General features: G+C 34.6%; 4 protein-coding genes and 1 non-coding gene across 7 annotated transcripts; 2 read left to right on the plus strand and 3 right to left on the minus strand.

Annotated features, from left to right (window-relative positions):
- Positions 1–467: 467 nt before the first annotated feature.
- On the minus strand, positions 468–893 carry LOC104249863 (putative calcium-binding protein CML19). Its single transcript, XM_009806372.2, has one exon. The coding sequence runs from the start codon at positions 891–893 to the stop codon at positions 468–470; it is 426 nt and encodes a 141-aa protein (XP_009804674.1).
- A 436-nt stretch (positions 894–1,329) lies between these two features.
- On the plus strand, positions 1,330–1,402 carry TRNAK-CUU (transfer RNA lysine (anticodon CUU)). Its single transcript has one exon. It is a non-coding gene; the product is annotated as a tRNA-Lys (tRNA).
- Positions 1,403–3,176: 1,774 nt separating this feature from the next.
- On the minus strand, positions 3,177–8,885 carry LOC104249864 (uncharacterized). 2 transcript variants are annotated; one of them, XM_009806374.2, is made up of 9 exons: positions 8,649–8,885; positions 7,449–8,193; positions 6,173–7,350; positions 5,503–5,791; positions 5,193–5,417; positions 4,554–4,727; positions 4,035–4,241; positions 3,842–3,955; positions 3,177–3,674 (listed from the first exon to the last, which is right to left on the minus strand). In XM_009806374.2, the coding sequence occupies exons 2-9, from the start codon at positions 8,157–8,159 to the stop codon at positions 3,348–3,350; spliced, it is 3,225 nt and encodes a 1,074-aa protein (XP_009804676.1). In that variant the 5' UTR covers positions 8,160–8,193; positions 8,649–8,885; the 3' UTR covers positions 3,177–3,347. The 2 variants fall into 2 exon arrangements, with proteins under 2 accessions (XP_009804676.1, XP_009804675.1); XM_009806373.2 differs by having other exon boundaries at positions 7,449–8,202.
- Positions 8,886–13,807: 4,922 nt separating this feature from the next.
- On the minus strand, positions 13,808–18,807 carry LOC104235651 (probable inactive leucine-rich repeat receptor-like protein kinase At3g03770). Of its 2 annotated transcripts, none has more exons than XM_009789461.2 (7): positions 16,933–18,807; positions 16,720–16,853; positions 15,975–16,218; positions 15,053–15,258; positions 14,932–14,957; positions 14,642–14,753; positions 13,808–14,290 (listed from the first exon to the last, which is right to left on the minus strand). In XM_009789461.2, exons 1-7 carry the CDS (start codon positions 18,281–18,283, stop codon positions 14,060–14,062), a joined length of 2,304 nt encoding a protein of 767 aa, XP_009787763.1. In that variant the 5' UTR covers positions 18,284–18,807; the 3' UTR covers positions 13,808–14,059. The 2 variants fall into 2 exon arrangements, with proteins under 2 accessions (XP_009787763.1, XP_009787762.1); XM_009789460.2 differs by having other exon boundaries at positions 13,808–14,293.
- A 4,116-nt stretch (positions 18,808–22,923) lies between these two features.
- LOC138886467 (uncharacterized) lies at positions 22,924–23,434 on the plus strand. The gene is made up of 2 exons (XM_070167578.1): positions 22,924–23,212; positions 23,373–23,434. The coding sequence occupies exons 1-2, from the start codon at positions 22,924–22,926 to the stop codon at positions 23,432–23,434; spliced, it is 351 nt and encodes a 116-aa protein (XP_070023679.1).
- Positions 23,435–23,794: the final 360 nt, after the last annotated feature.

Genomic DNA, 23,794 nt, shown 5'->3' on the forward strand with positions numbered 1-23,794 from the left:
AGACAATCACATAAATATTGATCTAACCGGATTACTAATGTCCAAATTAATAATCCTTCGATCAAGAACAAATTTAGATTAAATTATAAGAAACTTCACTCTCATTATCATGATCTCCATCACAATGTCAAGTCTCAAAATTTAATCGAGGATCTTATCAAATTAATCAAGCAATTAATAATATTGATAAAAGAAAATCAAATGCCATATATATTATATCAAATGACGTTCACAGAAATATGTTCAAATCATCAAATATGATATTGCATCTAAGACATATCTACTATATCTCTAACACTTATCACATGACAGCAACTTTCCCAGTTACGCTAAAACTCCCCTTCAAGTTGCAATATTGTACTAATATACAGAAAGAATGAGCAATCCTCAACCAAAGATCAATGAAAGAATCAAAGATACAAAGAAAGTAAAAAGAAAACAAAGTGAGTAGTGGCAAGGACAAAAAACTAGCAACGCATCATAATTTCAAATTCATCAAAGTTGAGGAGACCATCTCCATCAATATCATAGCGACAAATCATTCCTCTGCATTCATCAATGGTTCTTGATTCTCCCAATCTAGCAAGCATTCTATTCAAACTCTCCGGCGTTATACATCCACATCCCTCCATCTCATACATCCTGAATGCTTCCTTCAGCTCGTGCGCCTTCTCTTCTTCGCTTCCATCTTCAATTAATCTCACAAAATCTTCGAAACCCAACAATCCATCATTGTCCGAGTCATTTAACTCAACCGCAGCCTTTGCTTCCTCATACGACATGTCTTTGCCGATCAAGTGGACACACTGTTGCAGCTCCTCTGCTGATATTTTTCCGTCTCTATTCTCATCAAAGCGTTCAAATAGACGTCGGTGCTGCTTGTATTCTGCCATCAAATTAACAAATATCAAAGAGGGTGTACTTTGGCAAGAATTAATAAGCTAAACACACAAGTAAAAACCAAGAGGCAAGAGCTGAACTGCTATAAAACCAAACTCTTGACCCCTATATATATATATATATGTGTATGTATATTAAGAGCGGCAGAATCCGTGTGGCGTGTAAAGCAACCAGGGAATTGTAAGCGCGCGGGAATTACGGGTGTGTACCGTTGATCAGTTTTCAATGAAGAATTGGGCTTCCAGATATCCAGGAACCAACCAAGAAGAATCGGATATTCTACCAAGTCATTGGGAAGGAGACCAGGAAAGCCAAACCGGCGACGCTTTTTATTTTTATTTTTTTGTCGAAGCTTGTTTTGATTAACAGGAGTAATATTTTCAACATCCACAATAACATATATTAAAAGTTTGCGCTTCCTACCAGCAAGCCCGTCTAGCTCAGTTGGTAGAGCGCAAGGCTCTTAACCTTGTGGTCGTGGGTTCGAGCCCCACGGTGGGCGTAGGGTTTTTTCATTTTTGTCTTCCATTTTTTCTGGGCCGCATGGAGAAGCGGATGAGGCCATGTCAAATTATGATGAAAGCGTCTAGCCACATGTATTTCTCTTTTACCCTTCTGCTTTTGACGATTAATATCTATGCTTATATGATTTTGGACAATTTTGGTCACATTAGTTGAATTAGGCCTAATGTAAGTTCTTTTAACATGAGACCTATTTTTACTTTTACCCAATATTGACTATTGAGCGCCTATAACATTGTTGTCCACGCTGCAAATATTCAGGGATGAAATGTGTTACTGTATCCTTCTTGGTCCAATCTTTCAGTTTTTAAGTTGTGTTAGGCCTAAATACACTTTCCTTATCATGACCTACAAAGTCACAAAATCATTTTTTGGGTTTGGGAGTACTTTCATTAGCACCAAAAGACTTCTTTTAAAATAAAAAAAAAGAACATACTAGTGTGAGTGTGTGACATGATGAATTTATCTTTGCTTAAATTAATTATGCTTGTATTTCTTTTATGAAGATATCGGGTGCTGTGACTGAGCGAAATCTTGTTCCAGAAGAAGTTATTTTTGGTCTGTTATCAAAGAGGCTAGAAGAAAGTTACTGCAGGGGTGAAAGTGGGTTCATCTTGGATGGGATTCCTCGTACAAAGCTTCAGGCTTTATGTATAGCTCTCCATTTTCACTTGGCTTTATCTTTAGGATTAACTTATGCTAGTATACACTTTGTGTGTAATTGATTTAATTTTACTGTGTATTTTAACTTGTTATCGTATGTAATGTACTTTGTTTTCTACATTACAAGATGAAGCTTATCATAGAAAATGGCTTATCGTAGAGAATTGCTTGTTACACGCTGTCTGTGCACGAAAGTTAAACTCTTATCCATCCTTGTTATCTTGTTTTTCTTTTAATCTTGATCGTCAAGTTTCAATCTACTGTTTCCCTCTCTCTCTTTTTTCTTTGATCGTAAAAAAAAAAAAAAATGTTTTTGTATCTTGCCATTGAATGGCGTTTGGAGCAGATTAGTAATACACTTCTTCGTAGCTTATGTTGTCTATGTTACAATTCTAAAGGCTTTGTGAGTCCACTATATATTGTTGGATTTTGTTTAATAACAAAAGAAGGGTGAATGGAAAATGGTGGGAAAGAAATGGAGGGAAGTGAAATTTTGAATGAGTTCACTAATGCACTTTGTCCTTCATTGGTAGAAAGAAAGAAAGTCTTGGTGTTTATATAGAGAAGCTATCTTTTAGCTCTTAAAGAGCTAGTAAGAAGGCAAGCCTCGCGTTGTCGCTCGCTCAGCTTCGGATTTGGATTTGTCATTGATTGATTAATCTTTTTGGACAAAATTCTTTTCAAATATTTAATTAAGTTAATTAAAGAAAATTCAATCCGAAATAACCAATGACCCGCGACCCAGTCCAGCCCGCTTTTCTTTTCTGGATTAATTTAAATTCGTTTTAAATTTCCCGCAAAAAATTTCCAACAGTCATGACTGTTTTGAAAGGTTGCCAACCTCTTCAGAGCGTCACACCTGTTCGTCCTTGATATGCACACCTGTTCGTCCTTGATATGCACAGTAGACTGATAGAGTATATTGTCATGGCTCGTCCTTTTAAGGATGTTACTAGTCCATCTTTAGAACACAACTGGTTTATTTTTATATGATGGTAATAATAGTGAAGTACTATGAAAACTACTGTAGAGTGCGAGGCAGAAGAAAAAAAAATTACAGTCAGCTGTGATAATTCAATCACAAGATGAAGTAGAAAGGAAAAGGCCGCATTTCTTTTCAACTTTATTAATCATTTCTACAGACACCTAATTCCTTAAATATACAAATACTTCTCATATCCACAAATCATACTCTCATTGTTGTTCCTACCTTCCTTCAGATGCAAATCAAGAACGATATTTTAACACAACAACTAATCAGTTTACTCGCTGTTAATCCATACCTCTCGAAGGAGTTGATACCTTTGCCTACCACTGCCTTTTGTCATCCAACTAGGTTTTGCTAAAGCCTGTGAAGCTTCAGAGCCATCGTTAATTATAAAATTCAAAGGTGAATCCAATTGCTCCAGCTCCTCATCACTTGTGTATGATTTTTTGAGCAATGAAGATCCACTTCGTGTCAATTGAGAATAGCTAGAAATATCTCCCAACATATCGGTGACTAAAGATATTGGAGGTGGAATATAAGCTACTGGGGCTGCTATGCATGGGTAGTTTGTAACAGAATCATCCTCAGCCTCAAGAGGATCCTAACCAAGAAAAATCCACAAGCAGATCAGACTTGCAAGAGTTAATTCATTGCGGTCAAAGCTTAGCTGGCATCATATTCCAGATTCAAAATCTAACTCCGTGAATACACAAGATAAAGTTCAAACTCTACCTATGCAAAAATGAATAAAGACAGAAATGAGCCTACCTCAGAGTGAAGAGCTCCAAATACAGCTTCAGGTATTGGATCACGGCAAAATTCATCAGGGACAAATATATTAAGAACCCTTCTTATTAGCAGTGGACCAAATGCTGGACATACCTGCATAAGCAAGCAGCACCATATATCAAGGGAGAGAAAACAGAGAACACATCTTAATGCTTAGGGTTCTGAGGTTGACCTCTTTTCTTATTGTCCTGTCTAAAAGCATATCCTTTGGAAGCATCATAAGATCACTCAATGCATTAAGGAGATAGAATGCCTTCGCAGAGGTGTCAAATTCTTTACTCCCGTCCTTTTCATTGTTATCTGCCCCTTTTATATCTTTTAGTGACTCCCCATCATCAATGCCAAAAAGGTCAGTAAGCCATCTGGACCAACTCCCGATCTGTGATCCACATGAAAAAAATCATATACAGTATCTCCATCAAAAGACAAATAATGGAGAATTAATTTTTCATGAATGTTACCAATGACATCTAAGCAACGTGCATTAGAACGTATTTGCAGGAAAAGGGGTTGAATGTACAAATAGGGAAAAGATGAGGAAGGAAAATTTTCCTTTTTCTTGGATGAGAAGGGGAAAGTGAGGTGGCTGAATAAGTGAAAAGAAATTTCTTTCACGTATCATGAACATTATTAGCTATCCAAGGTCACTAATACTCCATCTAACTTGGCAAAATCCAACCATAATTCTTACCATGTTTTTCAGTTGTGCCCCCGCCCCAAAGCTAGCCTTTCCAGCTGGAATGGGAAGAACATCAGCATCACTAATCGGGTCTGATATAGGATCTGAAGGAATCTCATCAGCAGACTCTCGAAGGATGGCGTTGAACATGGCTACATCCAATCTAGCAACACATTGTTCCATTATCTGGTTACAAGTTTGACATTTTTAGCAACAAGATAAAAATGTTTTAGAATATCAAGCATGATGCACACTAAAACAATTCAATGGAAACGCACTGCTGAAATTTTTGGAGCTTTACAAGATGCTGAACCGTAAAGCATAACAACAACCACTTACGCCAAAATATCATAATTTAACCAAAGTAAAAGTAGAACTAGAAGTAGACTACAATCTCAGTCAGCAACATTTTCATACATTATGGAAAAGATGCAAACAAAGTTAAGGAGAATTCACATTTGTTGAACCTTAGATTTTCTTATCCAAATTCATCTTACATGAGCTTACAGTGTCATATAAGTCAGTGTTTATGAGGTAAATTTTAATGTAGTAGCTTTCGAAAATTTCCTGTGAAGTTGTTCTCAGACTGATAGTATTTCATGTAATAATTAGGGAAAATTTGAAACTGAAGGACAATGTGCCAGCTAGTACCAGTTTAGATAGAAAATGCAAGCAACCACATTCGTGTCCTCCAGCTCGAACAGGGCAAATCCTTTCACATGCATCTTTGAAGGCTTTCTTCCAAAGCTCTGAAGAAAAACTTCCTCGCTCTTCATTATCTGAACTTGCTGTCCTTCTATACACATTGCATATCAGAGAACTCATACTTTCACGGATTTCTTTTGCAGCACCAGATTGCATATGTGGAGTGAGAGTCTGAAAAAATAAAAAGGGCAGTCGTATTAATCAATCAGATAATGATTCTTCAATTTTAAAGTTCAATTGGACCTGGAAGAGAGACCTGCCACCAAATAGATTCAACAATACGGGAGAATATCCAAGCTTCTGTTCTCTGAAGTGCTCTTGTAAATGTACGCGGGTCCTCCCAATTGCCAAAACTTTCACATAAATCATCCCTAATACCATTGCTGGAGAAAGACTCCCACTTAAGTGGAGAAGATATCTGTTTCTTGTCCCTGGAAAAGGCATTTCCAATCATAGTTTCAGTAGAATGAGGCAAATACTGCTGCCGCTGGAATTTGCCTATAGTTGCTCTCAGCACCAGCGAATTTGATAACCAGAAAGTTAACCTGTGCGCAGAATTAAAATAAGAATAAGTTCGGGGAAATGGGTAAATACTTTCTTAGGCATACAACTTAGCTGCCTTTCACAAAAGGCGTCGATATTATAGTGCTTTGAGCCTTTGAAAAATAGCTTTTTGTGTACTCATGTACTGGATTTAGGACTAAGAGATGAGCCATCACAGCTCTGCAAAGTTGCTTGAAGATGATTATATAGAAGAATTTCAAGGAACTGTGGTATGGTTGCAGCTAGGATTTCATATCAAAAAAATACTTGCTATTGAACAGCTTCTTCCAGTAAGAAAGAAATGCATCATCATATATGTGGGGATGAAAAAAGTAAGACTGCTAGTTGAATGCAAAAAAAAATGATTGGAAACTAAGAAGTACCTAGAAACATCATTTCCACATGCCCTTGCAACCAAAATTAATCCAGAGACAGCACTTTTAGCAGCAGTTCCCCTTTTCAATGGAGAGTCATCTTTACAGGCATGGAAATAGAACCTCGAGAGGCGTCTAGCAGGAGCATGAACCTTATTTTTGGAACTTCCATGCTCTGCAACAACCGAATAAAGGCCAGCTTCAATTGCAGCAGCTTCTCTCAATTCTCCTTCCGCCATTTTCACTCTTTGCTCCAACTTATGGAGTTTGCTTTCCAAAAGAATTGTTGATGTGTCAGTTGACTGTGCCTTTCGATCTTTCCTCTCGTTTGCTAAACCTCGAGCACAAATCTGTTTGTCTTGTGCTAAAAGCTGATTGCCTTTGACAGACCCGTTTACTCTATTAGGTTCTGCTGATGACCTGACTGACTTTACATGCTTTAATCTCTCATTGTTTTGGATACTACTCTTTTCTCCATAACTATCGGTGTAAGCAGAAATTACATCACTTTCTTCTGAGTCATTCTTCATAGCATCCTCACTTTCTTCCTCTTCCACAATTTCTTTTACTTGTTCATTTTCCTGATAATTCTCTCTGTTATTGGCACTAGATTCTTGTCTCCTCTCCTGATACTTCTCACTGTTTTCACCCTCATTAGAACCATTCTCGGTAACAACAGCTCTCGCATCCTCATGCCTATTCCCAACCGGAGTCGAAGCATTCTCAGCATTCTCAGAGCTGGAGAAATGACTTGCTGAGTTCATAAAGCTCTTACTCTCATCTATATGTGAAATTGGAAAGCCTACTTGATCTAGATGACTACTGACCCTCTCTTCATCACAACATTGCTGAGTAGATATTTCACCACCACTATCACTATTAGCCAGTATTCTTTCCCTTTGTTGTACTGGTTCGACATGTTCGGTTATCACATATGGATTCAGAGTGTTTTCAGTTATTTCATTCGCATTTGAAGTTGCCAATTTATTGCTACCATTACCACCAATTTTCCTTGAGAGCCATGCCAGATCAGAAGACAAATCAGTTGGAGAGTGAGGCAAACTTGGATTCGAATTCGATAATGACTTCACCACTTGCTTCTCATCCAAATCCGCAGACTTGTTCTTTGAATATAGGAGGACATGTTCATCTTCATTAGGATTACTTTTCACTCCCTCAGTTTCATCCTGCAATAAACACAACATAAAGGAAAAATCTTTGCATCATGCAATTTAGAAGCAATTGCAGAGGACAAAAAATAAAGTGGAAAAAATAAGCATTATACCTCTCCTTGTGGTAGTGAACCACAGTTCGATCCATTAGCTGAAGAAGAAGCAGCAACTGATGAGTGTGAGGAAACGTCATCATCAGTGAACGAGGCAATTTCCGCTTCCTCAGCGTATTCTTCACTCGTCAATGTAGAAACAGATTCAACACCAGTACGGTCTATCGATGCTCCTCTTGTCAATACATCCCTTGAGGACGAGCTCGCGCGACTCCTATCAAATTGCTGGATTTTCAGGAAGACAAGGGGTTGTACAGTGTTCCTATAAGCCCGCGTGCAATTAATAGGGGCACTAACATTCAAACCTTCCTTATTAACAACACCATATTCAGCCAAATTGATAATAGCAGTTCCTAATGGTTGACCTTTCACCGTCTTATCACGCCGCGGTTCATACAAGTTGAACTCAATGCAATTTTTCTGGAAAGTGTCTCCATCTCCACCTTTAATGGAAATTTCCCTCAATAGTGTCACAGGAAGTTTAAAAGACTCATTGAACTCAATGCTTCCGTCACCAACACCGGAGCCTAAAGACGGAACAACTTGACCAGTAGAGCCACTCCTATCTCCATGTTCCCATTGGATTAGAATAGCGCGGACCGTCTTCAGTGACTGTGAGGGCGGCCAAGGTTTAATATCCTGAATATGAATTAGATAATCAACTTGAACTGAGGGGCCTTTCCTAGATTTCGCCCTAAGTCCCGAAATCATAATTTCAAATGATCTTCAGTAAAAGTATACAAGCCTGCAAATGCTAAAGCAAAATCCTCTTGAGTCTTGAACTACAATATAGCTACAGAATCCAACAAGATTTAATCTTTTCTGCAATTAAATGGAAACCTAACTTTGATTATGAAAGAAAGTAGCATTATTAAATAACTTCACTGATGAGAATATCAAAGTTAATTCATATTCCATGCCAATATTATTCTGTGCTTGCACATGCTCTATGCTTTTCTACAAAGCTCCTTTTCTCATTCAGGAAACAATTATACTGTAACTTTTTAACATTTTAACACTCACTTTAAATGCTTAAGCCAATTAATAACTCATGAAAAAGAAAGCAAACACATTGTAGAATAAGAATCTTAACCTGTTAGAAGGAAAATCAAAGTGAAACAAAGCCAAATCAGAGTACTAAATTGAAGCATTACAAAACAAAATATACACAAACAAATAGCAAAGATTTAGCAGACTTACAGAGGAGACTAGATACTGAGAATATAGGAAAAAGGCATACGGCAAAAGTGGTGCGAATTTTCAGCCGAAGGCGTGGTCATTTGAGCATTTGAGCAGAGAGAAGAATGTCTTTTCTAATTGAAAACAGGGAACAGGACAACATATATTGAAATAAAATTAGCTAAAAAATTCAAAGGTCGAGTGGTGGAGACTGCTATTTTTGTGCTCTAGAATCCATGGTGCTTTCCGGTTGTCCGGAAGTAGAAAGCGTACTCGCAAATGAGAAGGTGCATAACAAACACTAATAACGCTGGGTGTTCATAAAAAAACGAAAAATCGAACCAAACTGACAAAAAACCGATACTTTTTAGGTTTAGTTTGATTTTGATTTTGAATTTTAAAAATCGATCAAATTTTATTTGATGTGGTTTTAATAAAAAAATAACCGGAAAAACCAAACCAAACCGACTATAAAAATAGCTATTTAAATTTATTATTATACTTATATATATATGTATATTTTTATATAAAGTTTCTAAATTTTTAAGGTACATATTAGTCATTTGTATTTTTAGTCTAGTTTTTCACTATTATAATAATCTAATTCTTTGCTATTATAGTAATTCTTTGCCACTACATCGTAGTTTGATTGGTAGCTTTTTTTGTTAAGTACAAAAATTTATTTTATGTTAAAAATAATCGATTTTTAATTGTTAAAAATTTATTTTATGTTAAAAATAATCGATTTTTAATCGATTTTATGTTAAAAATAATCGATTCAATTATCATCAATATATCTTGTTAATGATAGATTTCTCAAAAGCAATTGATTTGATCGTGTTACGTTGAAAATGTAATCGCCGGAATATGTGTTTGGTAGTGTATGTCTCATATTTAAAAAAAAAACAATAAATAACCGGAAAAACCGAAAAACCGACAATTCGAATCGATAAAAACCGACTTAATTGGTTTGGTTTGATTCCAATATTTGAAAAACCGACTTACTTGGTTTGGTTTCTTTTTAGGAAAAAATCAACCCAAACCGAACCATGAATACCCTTACCGCTCGACATGTAAAAATAAGTCTTTTAGTTATAAAAGGAAAAAAAATGGATTTAGTTATAAAACAAAACTGAAGGACCCGTTTGGCTAAAATTGAGAAAATGAGAATTTGACGTTGAAGTTGAAAAATACTTAGTGGGCGTTTGGACATAAGAATTATAAAATTTCGGAAAAAAAGTGAAAAAAATATTGAAGTGAAAATGGTATTTCAAAACTAGAGTTGTTTTTGGATATGAATATAATTTTGGGTTGTTTTTGAAGTTTTGTGAGTGATCTAAGTGAAAATTTTGAAAAACAATTTTTTGGAGTTTTTCAAATTCTCGAAAAAATTTAAAATTCATCTTCAAGTGAAAATTTAAAATTTTATAGCCAAATATTGATTAAAAAAAAGTAAAAAATTTTCGAAAAAAATAAAATTTGTCTTATGTCCAAACGGGCTCTTAGTACTATTAAAATTGTTTGTGTACATAAATTTTCTTTGGAATAAGTTAAAATTTTACGAGTAAAAATCATTACTTCACTTAAAGTACACCTCAAATTAATATTTCAACCTCTATTTCATGTTGAAGTTTAATAATAATAATAATAATAAGAAGTACTATACTATGTAAATCAAAATTTGCTTTTTATATAATTTGTATTTTTTTTGGTTCAAAATAAGTGTTGTTTTACCTAAAATCAATTTGATCTAATATAAATGTAGCATTAGAAAATTAAGAAAATATTTATGTCTTTTCAGCTAAAGGCTGAAGTGAGAAGGGAGTGCGATTAACGTAATTTGAAAGGCGCGTGGAGTGATACTGTATGACAAAGGTGGGGTAGTGACAAAGGTGGATGATTCCGCCGACATTACCAAACAGCTATAGGGGTCATACGCCACCTACTCCTATTTACTGCTCCAAGTCCAAGCTCGATACCAAGATATAATTGCAATCAAAGATATTTAAAATTATCGTGTTTTCGGAATTTGAGTTATATATTAAAGGCAAAAATGTTCGGGATCCCACCGCACTCGGTAACAACAACAACAACCCAGTGTAATCTCATAAGTAGGGTAGAGAGGCTGTTTCCAGGAGACCCTCGGCTCAAAGAGACAACTTTTGTTTAATTCCTTCTTAAATTTCACGTAATTTTTAATACCACCTGAACTTGAAAATTCGATAATCTTGAACTCTCTAAATGCTGGTGTAGCAAAGAGCGTGAATACACTCTCTTTTAGGCCCGTGAGAGGGAAGAAAAATCAAAAATCAGCTTCTATGTAGGGTATTTTTCAAGTATTAATTGTCACATAAACAAATATAATGACTTATCAATTGTATTTCTCGTTGTTTTTTCTAATTATACATTGCATATTTTATTCCAATTGTATTTTTTTTAGATACAATGAATATATGTTTCAGCTATATATTTTTTATCTTTTTTCGGTCCAAATTTATAAACGTTAGTTGAAATTCCATTTATTTTTGTCAAATAAAAAGAAAATTTATCCAAAGTAGTGAAGTTCAAATAGTGTATTTTCTACCAAGAAATGTGTATTTATTTTTATTTTCATGCAATAACTATTTATTTAACTATGCATTTTTCTTTTTCAAGTCAAATTCGCAAATATTTGGTCAAAAATTTATTATTGTTAGCTAAACTATTTACGTAACCCATATATGGAGTTCCAATAACGTATTTATTTAGATGTAATTATAATATGTTCTAATTGTGTGTTCCTTTTTTCTTGAACTAATGTGTGGAAATAACATGATTAAAATATCATCTTTAGCCAAATAAAAATTATAGTCAAAATAACGTTGTTTCAAACTTTTTTTAACAGATTTTAGCACTGAAAAAATGATTTAAATGGTTGGTGGACTTAAAAAGATAAAAATATATATTTTATTATTGTTAACAAATATCACATGGACGAAAAAATCCATATGGCAGCGCGTGTGTCAGTCTCATCGATTGTCAGTGTCAAGAGGGTCGAGGCTATGAAATTGCCATGTTCATAGGGGTATTAAAGACCGTATGAAGTTTAAGGGAAACTAAAAACAAAAATTGTCAAAGTTAAAGGGGTCCGAACTATTCTGCCTATATTAATAGTATAATAAAGATGTTTTATCTTGTCAATATAAGTTGTGAAGAACAGTGATAAAGTTGTGAAATGCAATACAATCCGCAGATACACGAAATAGGAAAATGAAGGGTGTAAATTGGTTCAAGATTTTAGTTGGTTGGCACGTCTATATCAAGGATGATGAAACGAAATATGGCCCCACAACCCATCTTAAACATATTGCTTACCCCCCTCCCCAACCCACCCCCACCCCACCCCACCCCCACCCCCTCTTTGTTGGTCTGTCTGCAAATTACATAGTCTTGTCCCTCAACCAATTGCTCCAGTCAGCCAGCCACCAATAAATCACTTAGACCATCTCCGACGTTAACATCAAATTTCACACTAAAATGGTGTAACACCAAATTTACTTCAACCATTATACTATTTTTTACATCAAAAAAAAATATTTCTTCTCTTTCTTCTATATTATATTATTATCTTCTATTTAAATTTCATTTTTTATTTCCTTCAAACAAATTCTAAAGATGTAAAATTAAAATTATAAAGATCTTAATATAAAAATTAATTATATACACTACATATGATAAATTAAAAGTCCAAAAAAATAAAAATAAATGAATAAAATAATAATAAATCACATTTTGTGCAACATTATTCATGCACTATAATGGTGCAAGATTTGGTGTTCCATTGTAGCAAAAAAACACCAAATTTAGATTTGGTGCAAAAAATAGTACACCCATTGCGCTTTGCATGGTGCGACGTTGAGCGACGTGGTGCGGCGTGGAGCGACGTGGTGCGGCGTGGAGCGACGTGGTGCGGCGTGGAGCGACGTGGTGCGGCTTGGTGCGACGCCGTGCCATGGGCACGCCCTGCCATGTCCTGTGACGTCCTGACTCGTCCTGACTCGTCCTGCCATGTCCTGACTCGTCCTCCCATGTCCTGACCCGTGCATGGCCACGCCCTGTCATGTCCTGCGATGTCCTGACTCTTGTCATGGCCATGTCCTTGTTCCCAAACGTGACGTCGGAAGGCTGATTTTGCATAAACAGACACCTTTGGTTATGTTTTGATTTTTGACCCTCACAGCCTTAAAATCTTCGTCCCTGAGGCGCTGAAAGGCCGTGTTTGCAAAACCAGGTCTTTTATTATTTGAAAAACAAGAAAATAGTCAGTGGTCAAGTGAATACCGTTTTGGTTTTTAGTTAAAATAAGCCGGCCCGGCTTCGGTGATGTCTTAAAACCGTTCTTGCCGAGATAGCCTTAGAGTATCTTTTAGTTGTCGAAGGGCTATTTTCGTAAAAGAACGAACAAGTTTGTGAAAAGTAGTGGAGATGCCCTAATTAGGATGAATCAAATCCTTGTACCCTTAATTAGATATCTCGAGTTTGAGCTCGAAAAGAGAAAAAATCCTTGTAAGTAGTGCTTTCTCCTTTTCGTGGGCTCTCGGGGGATATCTGTTATCATGTACCACAGTCATAGAGGTCGTTTCGTATGATGTATAAGAATAAAACTAATTAAAGTATATTAGTAATGCATGGGTTAGTAATGCAAGCATTAGTTATGCAAAGATTATCTCTTATCCAATGTTTGGTGTGGTGTATTAAAAATTAAAATGCATTGTATAATTTTATAAAAATTAGTTGTTACCAAAAATGTCCTTCACATTCTTTATGGACAATTTTTAATTTAACCGTGCTACTGCATGCATTAATTGCCTTGGTATTGCTAATACCATATTTTGCTATGTATTAGTTATACATAGATAATACCAAATAGATTGTATAACTAATACTTGCATTAATAATACGTAAATTGAAAAAGTGTATCAAACAAGAGGTTAGTAATACCGAAAGCTAATACATGCATTATTTTCTCTAATGCATCCTACCAAACGAACCCTAATGTCTTAAATATCTTGTATCTGCGATATCCATATTTTTGCTTTCTGCTTTACCAAAAACATGATGACTAAAATATTGACATTCTCTGAATCTAAATCTCCAGGAGTTCAATTGCAATGATATATCTGGACCAGAAACTTGATCTCTCACAAGAAACAACAAATTCACCTAACTATTATTGATCCAATTGTACGAATAAGGCCTATGCTATGCAAATTCTCACCTATTACTAGAATTAAAGAATCTGACAAATTTACATTTCTATGCAAAATAAAGAAAATGAGGATTAGTAGCTTAAACATGAGCCTTTAGGCTAGCATACCGTTTTGTACGCCTATAACCATCATCAAATCAGCTAACTTTCTCCCATGCTAATGCAGTTGGACCTCTGAAATAGCTCATGACGGTGAAGTAGGACCGGATTTCGGATCTGCATCGGATGTGGCTTGGACTTGAGCTGCATATTGTAGGTTCCAGAGAACATCCTCAAACGAGGGGCGATTTGATGACTCGGGAGATATGCATTTGTTTGTGATGGATATTACAATTGACAATGACTCTTGGGAGCTAGTGGTTAGCACTACTGGATCCACAATTCTGCGTCGACCATCTTGGCTACCAAAGGATGCCTGCTGTTCAAAGAGCAGATTCAAGTGTTTATTTTCCAACTCAAACGACGTGTCACAGACATATTAGTATAACACCATTGAAAAAATCAATCCTTTTGACTGTCGCAGCTATTAACAAGTTCAACTTTTCTCTCAACTGTATTCGCATATCAGAAACTCAATCGCTGTTCTGTTAATCTATAGTGATTGTAAAGTATAGGCGGCAGAGAAAGAAAATTTTGTTACTTTACTTATCCAAGATTGAAAGAGACGGCAAGAAAGTTTAGTATCCTAAAAGGAACAAATTGCTGAAGAGCGTCTTACATTACTGTCAATGAAAGTTGCATAACAATATTAGCTCCAGTTTCGTACCATTTCATTAAGCAAAAATGCTTCTCCTTTTCCACTGACAGTAGGGCCAACCAGTGACTCCAGTAATATGAAACCAAAGTTATAAACATCGTCCTCTTTCTTTGTCATATGCCTACACAAGAAAAGGAAAACAACCGATCTTATATCTCGAGAACAGCTATAGTAGATGATAAAATGCATCTATTTGACATTCGCAAAATAGAATGTCGCGAAAACCTATCCCAGTTGGTTTAGCAAAAGGAAGTTGTTAAGGTACTCTAAGGAATATATACGAGTAAAAAGTTTCTTACCAGGAGGTGAAGTCATCTCCTTTTGCCTGAAAAAGACATATTGAGTATGAGAAATTACTGTCTATCCTATAGATTTTGAAAATTCACCTTCCTCACCAAAATATTTAAATATACTTCTAACCTTTTCAGTTTCTTCCATAAGGATAGACATCCCATAATCACTTAGCTTTGCCATGTGATGCTCATCAAGCAATATATTACTCGTCTTCAAGCGGTTGCTAAATGAAGAAGGAATTACGCCTGTGTGAAGAAAGTGCACAGCCTTGGCAACACCAATCAGTACTGACAACCTGTCTGACCACTTGAGGACCTTTCTTGGACTAGTTTCTGCAAATACGAATGTTGTTCGAGATAAGCTGAACATTTTTAGGGCGCATCTCTTATATTTTCTGTAGCATAATAGACATGCAGGGTTAAATGAAAGTGTAAAACAAAAAGAAAGATTGTAAGAAATTAAAGGTCCAACAGTTTCTCAGTACGAATGTCAACCAACAGAACTGGCACACGTCTTGTATTTCTCATTCTCTACGTGTAAATGAAACATTACACTGTTTCTCAATCAAACTACAGTAATTGCACAAGAATACCAATATGTGTAAAATCAAGATGATGAATCAGATGTCTAATGCTTGTATGTAACAGAGTGAAAGAAACTGTCCTCAAGTTCATAAGTAGCAAAAATATTTTTATACGTCAGGGATATTTTCCTGCTTTTAATAGAATGCTGTTTGAGGATGATGCAGCACTCATGAACTGATTGCATTTGGATCAGTGATCAAGTCAAATTAGTGTTACTCTTGAAGAAAATCAATAGATCCTTATCTTTATTTTACTTTATGATGGTAAAATACTTAAACTTACGAACTTCTTTTCTACTAGCAGGGAAAGTAAAGATATGATGAATACGCATACTTCTTCGCCCGATGCCTCACCACAAAGATTCATCAACAAGGCTATTACAGTCATTTATCAGTGTATTTCCATATTCAACCCAGCATCGAAATCCTTGAAAATGTACATGCTAAATGGTTTACACCGCTAACCTGATAGATGAGCGCGGTAGTTTCCATTAGAGATATATTCATAAATGAGAAATATTCTGGGAACAGTTGAATCATCATGTGCTCCACCATCGATGCAGTGACCCAGAAGGCTAACTAAATGGGGGTGACGAAACTTTGACAGTAAATCCAATCGGAGTTTGAGGTTCCGGTTAGAGTATCTTCTGTACACATTTAATGACCTTACAGCAACGTAAGCTCCATTCTCTAATCTTCCCTTGTAAATCTGAAATGAAGATAATAGTTGAGGGAGTTGTTGACAACTAAGATAATTCTCCTTTTCAAGCAAGACATAAAAATAAAATAAAAACATGTTTAAGTCAATCAAAATTGAAGAGATATCAACTCACGGCACAGGTACTCAAAGTTTTCAACTATCTATTTTTGCCCTTAAGGGCATTTTATATATTGCTATGAATAGAGGAAGTCACAGATGCATATGAAGAAAATGAATATATATATATATATATAGTAGGCAATAAATTAAAAACAGAAGCAACTCTTAAATCCATTTTGTACTCTAGTGAACTTGTGCATCTATTGCATTATCATCACCGGGCATGGTCTATGCAACAAAACTACTAACAGAGAAAACTTACTGCTTTATCTATTTAGGGTTTACAGCAAGTATCTAATTTTGAGGCAAAATCTACTGTGATCATTGAATGGAAAATATAAAGATATATAACTATCAATAAGACCATTAAATTTTGTTTTGAAGCCATACTTTTCCAATTGACCCTTCACCAAGTAATGCCGACTGATCAAAATTTTCTGTTGCTTCTAACAATTCTTCCATGGAGAACACCCGATATGATGAAGTGCCTTGTGATCCTATGTTTGCCGCGTGAGAAATGATTCCTGAGGATTCGAAGATTGAGTTCAAGGGACGGACCTTCATATAGAATTGAGCTGATATAAAATGAAAAAATCAACTTACTGGCATTTGCTAGGAATTCAGAGGGAATCCCGGGTTGTGTATTATGTTGCACAACTTTCGGAAAGATGTGCTGATCCACCGTGTTACGTTCATTTTTTCTTCTACAAAAGATGAGAAAACCAACTAACAGAAACACTACAACAATTGCAATTCCTAGAATAACACCTGCCAATAATGCTATTTCTTTTGCTTTGATATGTTTCTTCGCTTGTTTGCAATAGCCCTCTGAATGCTGATATTGAGTTTCAAGAGACAAGCAATTTCCACCAACCTTAACAATTCGCTTATCCGAAATGGTGTTCAAACAAGAAGGAAGCCTACCAACCAATCTATTATCAGAAATATCAACAAAACCAAGTTCACCCCCACAATTAAGATGATCAGGAAGTGAACCACTAAGAACATTAGATGCTAAATTCAAGTAACTGATGTTTGGCAAAGAGAATAAGTCAGCAGGCGGCATTCCATCTAGCGAATTATTCGACAGATCAAGGTGTTGAAGTTGATTCAGTGTGCCAAATTCTACCGGGATTTCACCGGAAAAAGCATTACTGCTTAGAAGAACTGTGGTAACTCCTTTAGGCAAAGGTGGCAGTTCAGAATCCAAATGATTTTCCCTTAAATCCAATAAAAGCAAATTAGACAATGCAGTTAAATCTGGTAATTTACCAGAAATCACATTGTGTGACAGAACAATGTCAGTGAGGGTTGTAATTTTAGACACTGAAATTGGAAACTGACCCTTCAATCTATTATTCTTCAAGCTTAAAATACTAAGATTGGTTAACGAATCCAACCAATCAGGAACAGTATCATTGAAAAAATTGCCATCAAATGTTAAAGTATGAAGCTTTATCAATCTTGACATCTGAAAAGGAACAGAACCAAAGAGAAAATTTGAACTCATATCCAAAAGTTCAAGTGAAGATAACCTATGAATTTTATCAGGCAAGGGTCCCCAAATACCAAGAGAAACTAAAGTAAGAACCTTTAAACTATTTAACCTTGTCAAAGTAGTAACAAAAGAATCAATTGAAAAACCCTCAGATAAAGTTTTGTTTGGAACAGCAAATCCATAAAATTGATCATTTAGCTTAGTCAACTTATCTCCTTTAATTTTGAGCTCAATAACTGAGTTGTCTTGACAGGTAATACTCATATGCAGTGTTGAAGTCAAGCTGCAAAAATCTCCATTGTAATTCTCCCAAACATCAAGCTGAATTGGATATTCTAAGTGTTTTCTCAACTGAAGTAAAGCTTGAGTTTCATAGGACAGTAATAATTGGTAACTATTTGCTATAAAGAAACCCCATATAACTAACACTATCACAAAAAATTTCAAGAAACCCATTTTACAGTTCTTCAAATAGACTGAAATTTCCAAATACTAACTAGTCAACTAAACCTTTTTAACATTCTTGAATCATGCCAAAACCCCATTTAAGAAATGTGAATAAATAGCCTATAATGGCAAATTAAAGGAATGTTCTTTTTTTCTTGGGAGAAGGAGAATATTAAAAAGAAGGGGGACAGACCAAAACATGGGAAAGAGAAGAAGCAAAATAATTAAGGACTATAAAATGAAAGCAATAAATGGGGTGTGTAGCTAAAAACTGGAATTAGAAGAGAAAAATGGAAGGTAGTTGACAAAACAGTACGAGACAGAGGGAAAGCATTTAGTGCAGCTGCATGCAGTCAAGGAGAAAGAACATGGGGGACCAAAGTAGGTTTCTTGAGAGGTTTTTGGCTTTAATGGCGACGATTAATTTTACACGCGCACACACACACTGAAAGAAGCAGTGTGCCACTGCCACTATTTTTCACGACTTAGCAAAATTTGGAGACCCCTGACTGCCTACCGGAAACTTCCTTCTATTCTCATGTCCGATAGTTCTAACCTCCTTTTTTATTTTGTGAAAAAACTTATCTTAGATTGTGAAAATAATACAGGCTAGTCAATTTTCGGACTAATAATTAAAAAATAATCAGCATTTGTAAAATTATTAAAAAATAGTTACTATTTTGCTGTAATACGGAAAGTTATGGCATAATATACTGGAAATTGGAGCATCTGTGTATGAACTTCCAACATATTATGCTGAACCGGTATATTATACTAGAACTCCAGTATATTATGCTGGAAGTCCAGTATATTATATTGGAACTCCACTATATAATGCTGGAATATTTTTCGGACTTTGAACAATATTTTCGTTCAGATTCATCTTTACATGAAAAGTGACTAAATTTCAATTACTCTTAAAACGTAACTATTTTTCAATTACCATTTGTAAATCTGTCTATTTTTTAATTTCTGCCATAGATTATAATATTGAATTAGTTTGAACGATAGTTTAATTTTTTGAACTAAAAATTTAATATGTGAGGTATAAATACACTATACGTTTGATTTTGCACTAGTAAATTTAAATAAAAAATATATTTCTAATTTTAACCTTAGCTTTAAAAAATTCCTCAGAAATACCATTTTGTTGTTTTAAGTCGGGATTTGTAATCTCAAGATTATTATCTCACATTAAGTTAGAGGCGGAGTTAAGATTTAAAATTTATAAACCCAACCCCTAGCATATCTTAATTATTACAGTCATAGTTAATTATGTATGCATATCTAATGAATATCATAATATAAATATAAAATTTAAACAAAAATTATTTAAATTGTTAGACCCCGTAAGCGATACTCTACCTTTATCCATGCATAAAGTGTCGTATAAAAGTAATAACACAATTGTGAATGCTAGAATTGGAAAATTCAATAAAAAGCGGGATAAAATAATTTCACATTTTCTATTATTCATTATCCTTACAACCTAGTGACCCCAGAGTTTAAATGTTATATAGCATAGAAAAATAAGGTAGGTTATTTATTATAAGATGTTAAAATACATTAATAATGTTACTTTTATTTACACTTTCAAATGTATAAGTTAAATTCCGTAAATAAAATTTAATTTATACGATGTAAATTTTTACGCTATCATTTAATACTTAATTATCTAATATACAAATTTATTTACAATTCTCTTATAGATAATTTGATTAATGTATAAATATTTTTTTTACTTAAACGCTGTTAAATACTGCAGCAAGTTTTAATTGGTTTATCTTCTTTAGCTTTTAAATGAGTTTAACGACTGATTAAGCATCACCAAAATTTCAAAACTACCTCAATGAGCAATTTTTTTCAAAGTTAAACCACGAGAATCTGTTCTGTTGTAAAGCAAATCTAAGAATTCAAAGGTTGACTTGAGTCATTTCAGACTGTTTAAAAACCTGATCACAAATATTCAGTATTTAAAAAAAAAAGTTTAAATATAAGAACCTTTTTGCCGTTAATAAAATTTTAACGGCATGAATTTCTAGGAAAAAGATTGCGTCAGTCGCCTCGTTTTGAGAATTTAAACTATTAGAAAAACGCTTTTATTAATTAATTTCATGTTCAACACACTCCATATTACATGCGAATATTTTTAAAACAAAAATACTTTGAAATCTTTCCTTTGTATATTGTGTAGAGACTTGTATTGGTCAAAATCTGACTACCACGACTAGGTTGCCCGACACCCCGCCTCAGTAATTGGGCAGTGAAAGTCAATTGAGTCCACTTCATTTCTCCTCTGTGACATCCGACGAATCGAAAAGAGTAATACCTAAAATCATGACCATGACACATTAATGACAAGAAAGTGTCGAGTCAAGCAAAGGGTGAAAGGGCCTCGACTATATATACCCAAAGAAAGCTCTCAACTCAGGGGGCTGGACCATTCTCTCAAAAAAGAAAGACAAAAGGCTCCCTTCTTGTATTCTAGAAAAGGAGGAAATAACCTCGAAGAATATTTGTAAATCTACTTCCTCATCGATTGATGAGAAAGACTTGAATCTTAGTAAGATCAATCATGCCTCTTTCGTCCTCTATGCAATTATTATTGTTAACTTTTTCGATTCGAAATTAATTATGTTTAACCAAGATTTATCTCTCCATCTTTGATTGATTTCCTCCATCTTTGATTGATTTGTCCAAAAAAAAATTAATATCTTTTGAGTCAAACAAGACTGTAGCTCAGAATCTCTTGCTTTGTTACTCTATTAATATTTGATTGTGTGAATCACTTCAAAACCCATTAGCTTACACATTTTTTAACCGTAGGTCGCTTGTACAAAAAGCGACTTGCTTTCTTTATGTTCAAACTAGTGAATTTGCCGCTATTTTATTTTTTAATTGAAATTTTTTAATTTTTTAACTGTAGGTCGCATGCAGGGGCGGACCTAGTGCGTAGACTACAGATTTTCGGGAACCCAGTAACTTTTGCGTAGACCCTGTATTTATATTAAGAAATGGAAAATTTTCGTTCATATACCATATACGAAACTATATTACCAAATATGTTCATAGTTTGCATATTACCCGCCATGTTAATAGTATTTCAATAAAATATAGACAATTCATTAAATAAGGAATCATTGTAGCTGTAGGCTTCCTTATTTAGGCGCGCTAATATTGGAGAATTAAATATTCTTCCAGATATTTTACAACGCAAATCACGCATTAATAATTATCGGCTGTTTCGAATCAAAATTTAGCGACTCTGTTTGTGTTCATCATTTTTTTTGGTCAAATCAAAAACGACTAAATCTTCTACAATTCTTCTGCAACAAACGCAATTATGTCCAAAATCTCAATCATGCTACAACTGAATGAGAATTGGGATAGCTATGGGAGATTTAGAGAATTTCAGGTCGATGGCATTGTAGTCGATGAGGACGCAAGTTATAGTCTATTGATTTCTACAATAATACAGCAATTAATGATCGATACATCCGAAAAAATTATAGAAATCAAATACATTGTCAACGAGCATTGTCCTCCAATGGAAATTAGGAACGATATGGGTGTTCGTGTATACATGGAGACGAAAAAAGAAAAACAAAACTTAGGATTATATCCGCTATGTATAACTGTTCGCGATTTCTATATGGAATTGAGTATCACCAATGAGAACACAGTTGCAGGTTTGTGCTGTTACATTTTCTATCAATTTCTGGTTGTATATCAATGTCCTATAATTTATCAACATTTTATCTACAAATAAACTACATTTCAGAGTAAATATATATATCAGTATGGATTTTCACAATATCTACAAAATTGCTACATTTATTCTAATAAAACTACATATCATTTGAAAAATTAATATGAAATACAGAATTTCAATGTTTTTACAAATTATCTACGAAATTTCTACAAACTGTTCATAACAGTATTTATCTTTATTTTCATGCAGGTTCGTCTGGAACACTAAAGTTACTTGATATGCCAACATCTCCCGTTATAGAGGAATATGAAAGTATAATAATAACAGATAGTACACCAAGTTTTATTGAAGTAGGACAAGTATACCAAGACAAGCAAACAATTGCAACTGCATTGAAGTACTATTCTGTCATTCACAAGTTCCAATTCAGGGTTAAAAGATCTAGTGCTAGAAGTATGAACATATGAATAGTCAAAGATCATTATTTTTTTAATCTTGTAGTTTATTTGTAATTTTTTACTTCTTCAGTTTTTCCTTGTGATAATGTTTATCGGTATTGTAGATGAATTGTAGTTATGTTGTATATAAATTGTATAATGTGATCGTTTAAGCTAAAACAATCTTTTTTTTAAATCTACATTTTAAACAAGTGTTTAAGTTGTATTTATTTTGTAGCTACTGGCTGTTATGTTTTGGTGAAAACTGTACATGACACTTCAAGGCAACTAGCATAAATGATTCTGCAATGTTCAAGGTCAGAATTTTCAAGAGCCAGCACACATGCTCTTTAATGGACAATACATTCATACAACGCAAACCTACTGCCATGGTAGTTGGTAGCATGGTTATTCCCAAATATTCTCACCCTAAGACAATTTACATACCAAAAGACATACAAACTGACATATTGTTTGAGCACGACGTGAATCTAACCTAAATGAAAGCTTGGAGAGCAAAGGAAAAGGCTTTACAGTTTTTGAGAGGTTATCCTGCTGACTCCTACAATAAATTGCCTAGTTATTTGTATATTATGGAGAAGACTTATCCGGGGTCTATAGTTAAATTGAAGAAGACGGGGGATGACTGCTTCTTGTATGTATTTGTTGCGATTTGTACGTCGATCAGTGGTTGGAAATATTGTAGGCTAGTTGTAGTAGTTGATAGGACCTTCTTAAAGTCAGCATACAAGGGAATAATGCTAACAGCTAGTACAATGGATGCAGCGGGTATTGAAGTTTTATGGTAGAAATATTGTAGCTTGTCTGTTTTTTGTAGTACTTTTAGATTTATTGTAGATATATTGTAGAAAAATTGTAGTTTGTATGTATATGTCTTCTTCTGCATTTTTCCTGCAACCAATTAATTGCTTTTTGCCTCATAATGTAGGTACCATATTACCATTGACATATTTTGTTGTTGATTCAGAAAATGTCGCATCATGGACGTGATTTTTTGAGCAATTCAAACACGCATATGGTGAAAGACCAAATATGTGTGTTTTTCCGGATTGGAATGAGAGTATCTTGAAGGCAGCATCTATTGTTTACTGATAGGCACATCTTCTACAAAATCATCATCAAACACTATCTCTTTTCCTTTCCTTTTTGCTTGTTTGATTGGCCTCGAAGATTCTCCAGTATCGAAATTATGTTTTTGTTTAGTTCTAGCTTCAGCCCTGATTTGACGCGGAGAAAGACTATGCTTCTTATCTATAATTACATGTGCATATTTTCCATGCTTTTGGGGTAAATGTGGTGATAATACACCCAAATAAAGAAGGTATATCAGCTTCTCTAGCTTTTTTAGGG

The sequence above is a fragment of the Nicotiana sylvestris genome, chromosome 2 (assembly GCF_000393655.2).
Source record: "Nicotiana sylvestris chromosome 2, ASM39365v2, whole genome shotgun sequence".
Classification (NCBI taxonomy): Eukaryota; Viridiplantae; Streptophyta; class Magnoliopsida; order Solanales; family Solanaceae; genus Nicotiana; species Nicotiana sylvestris.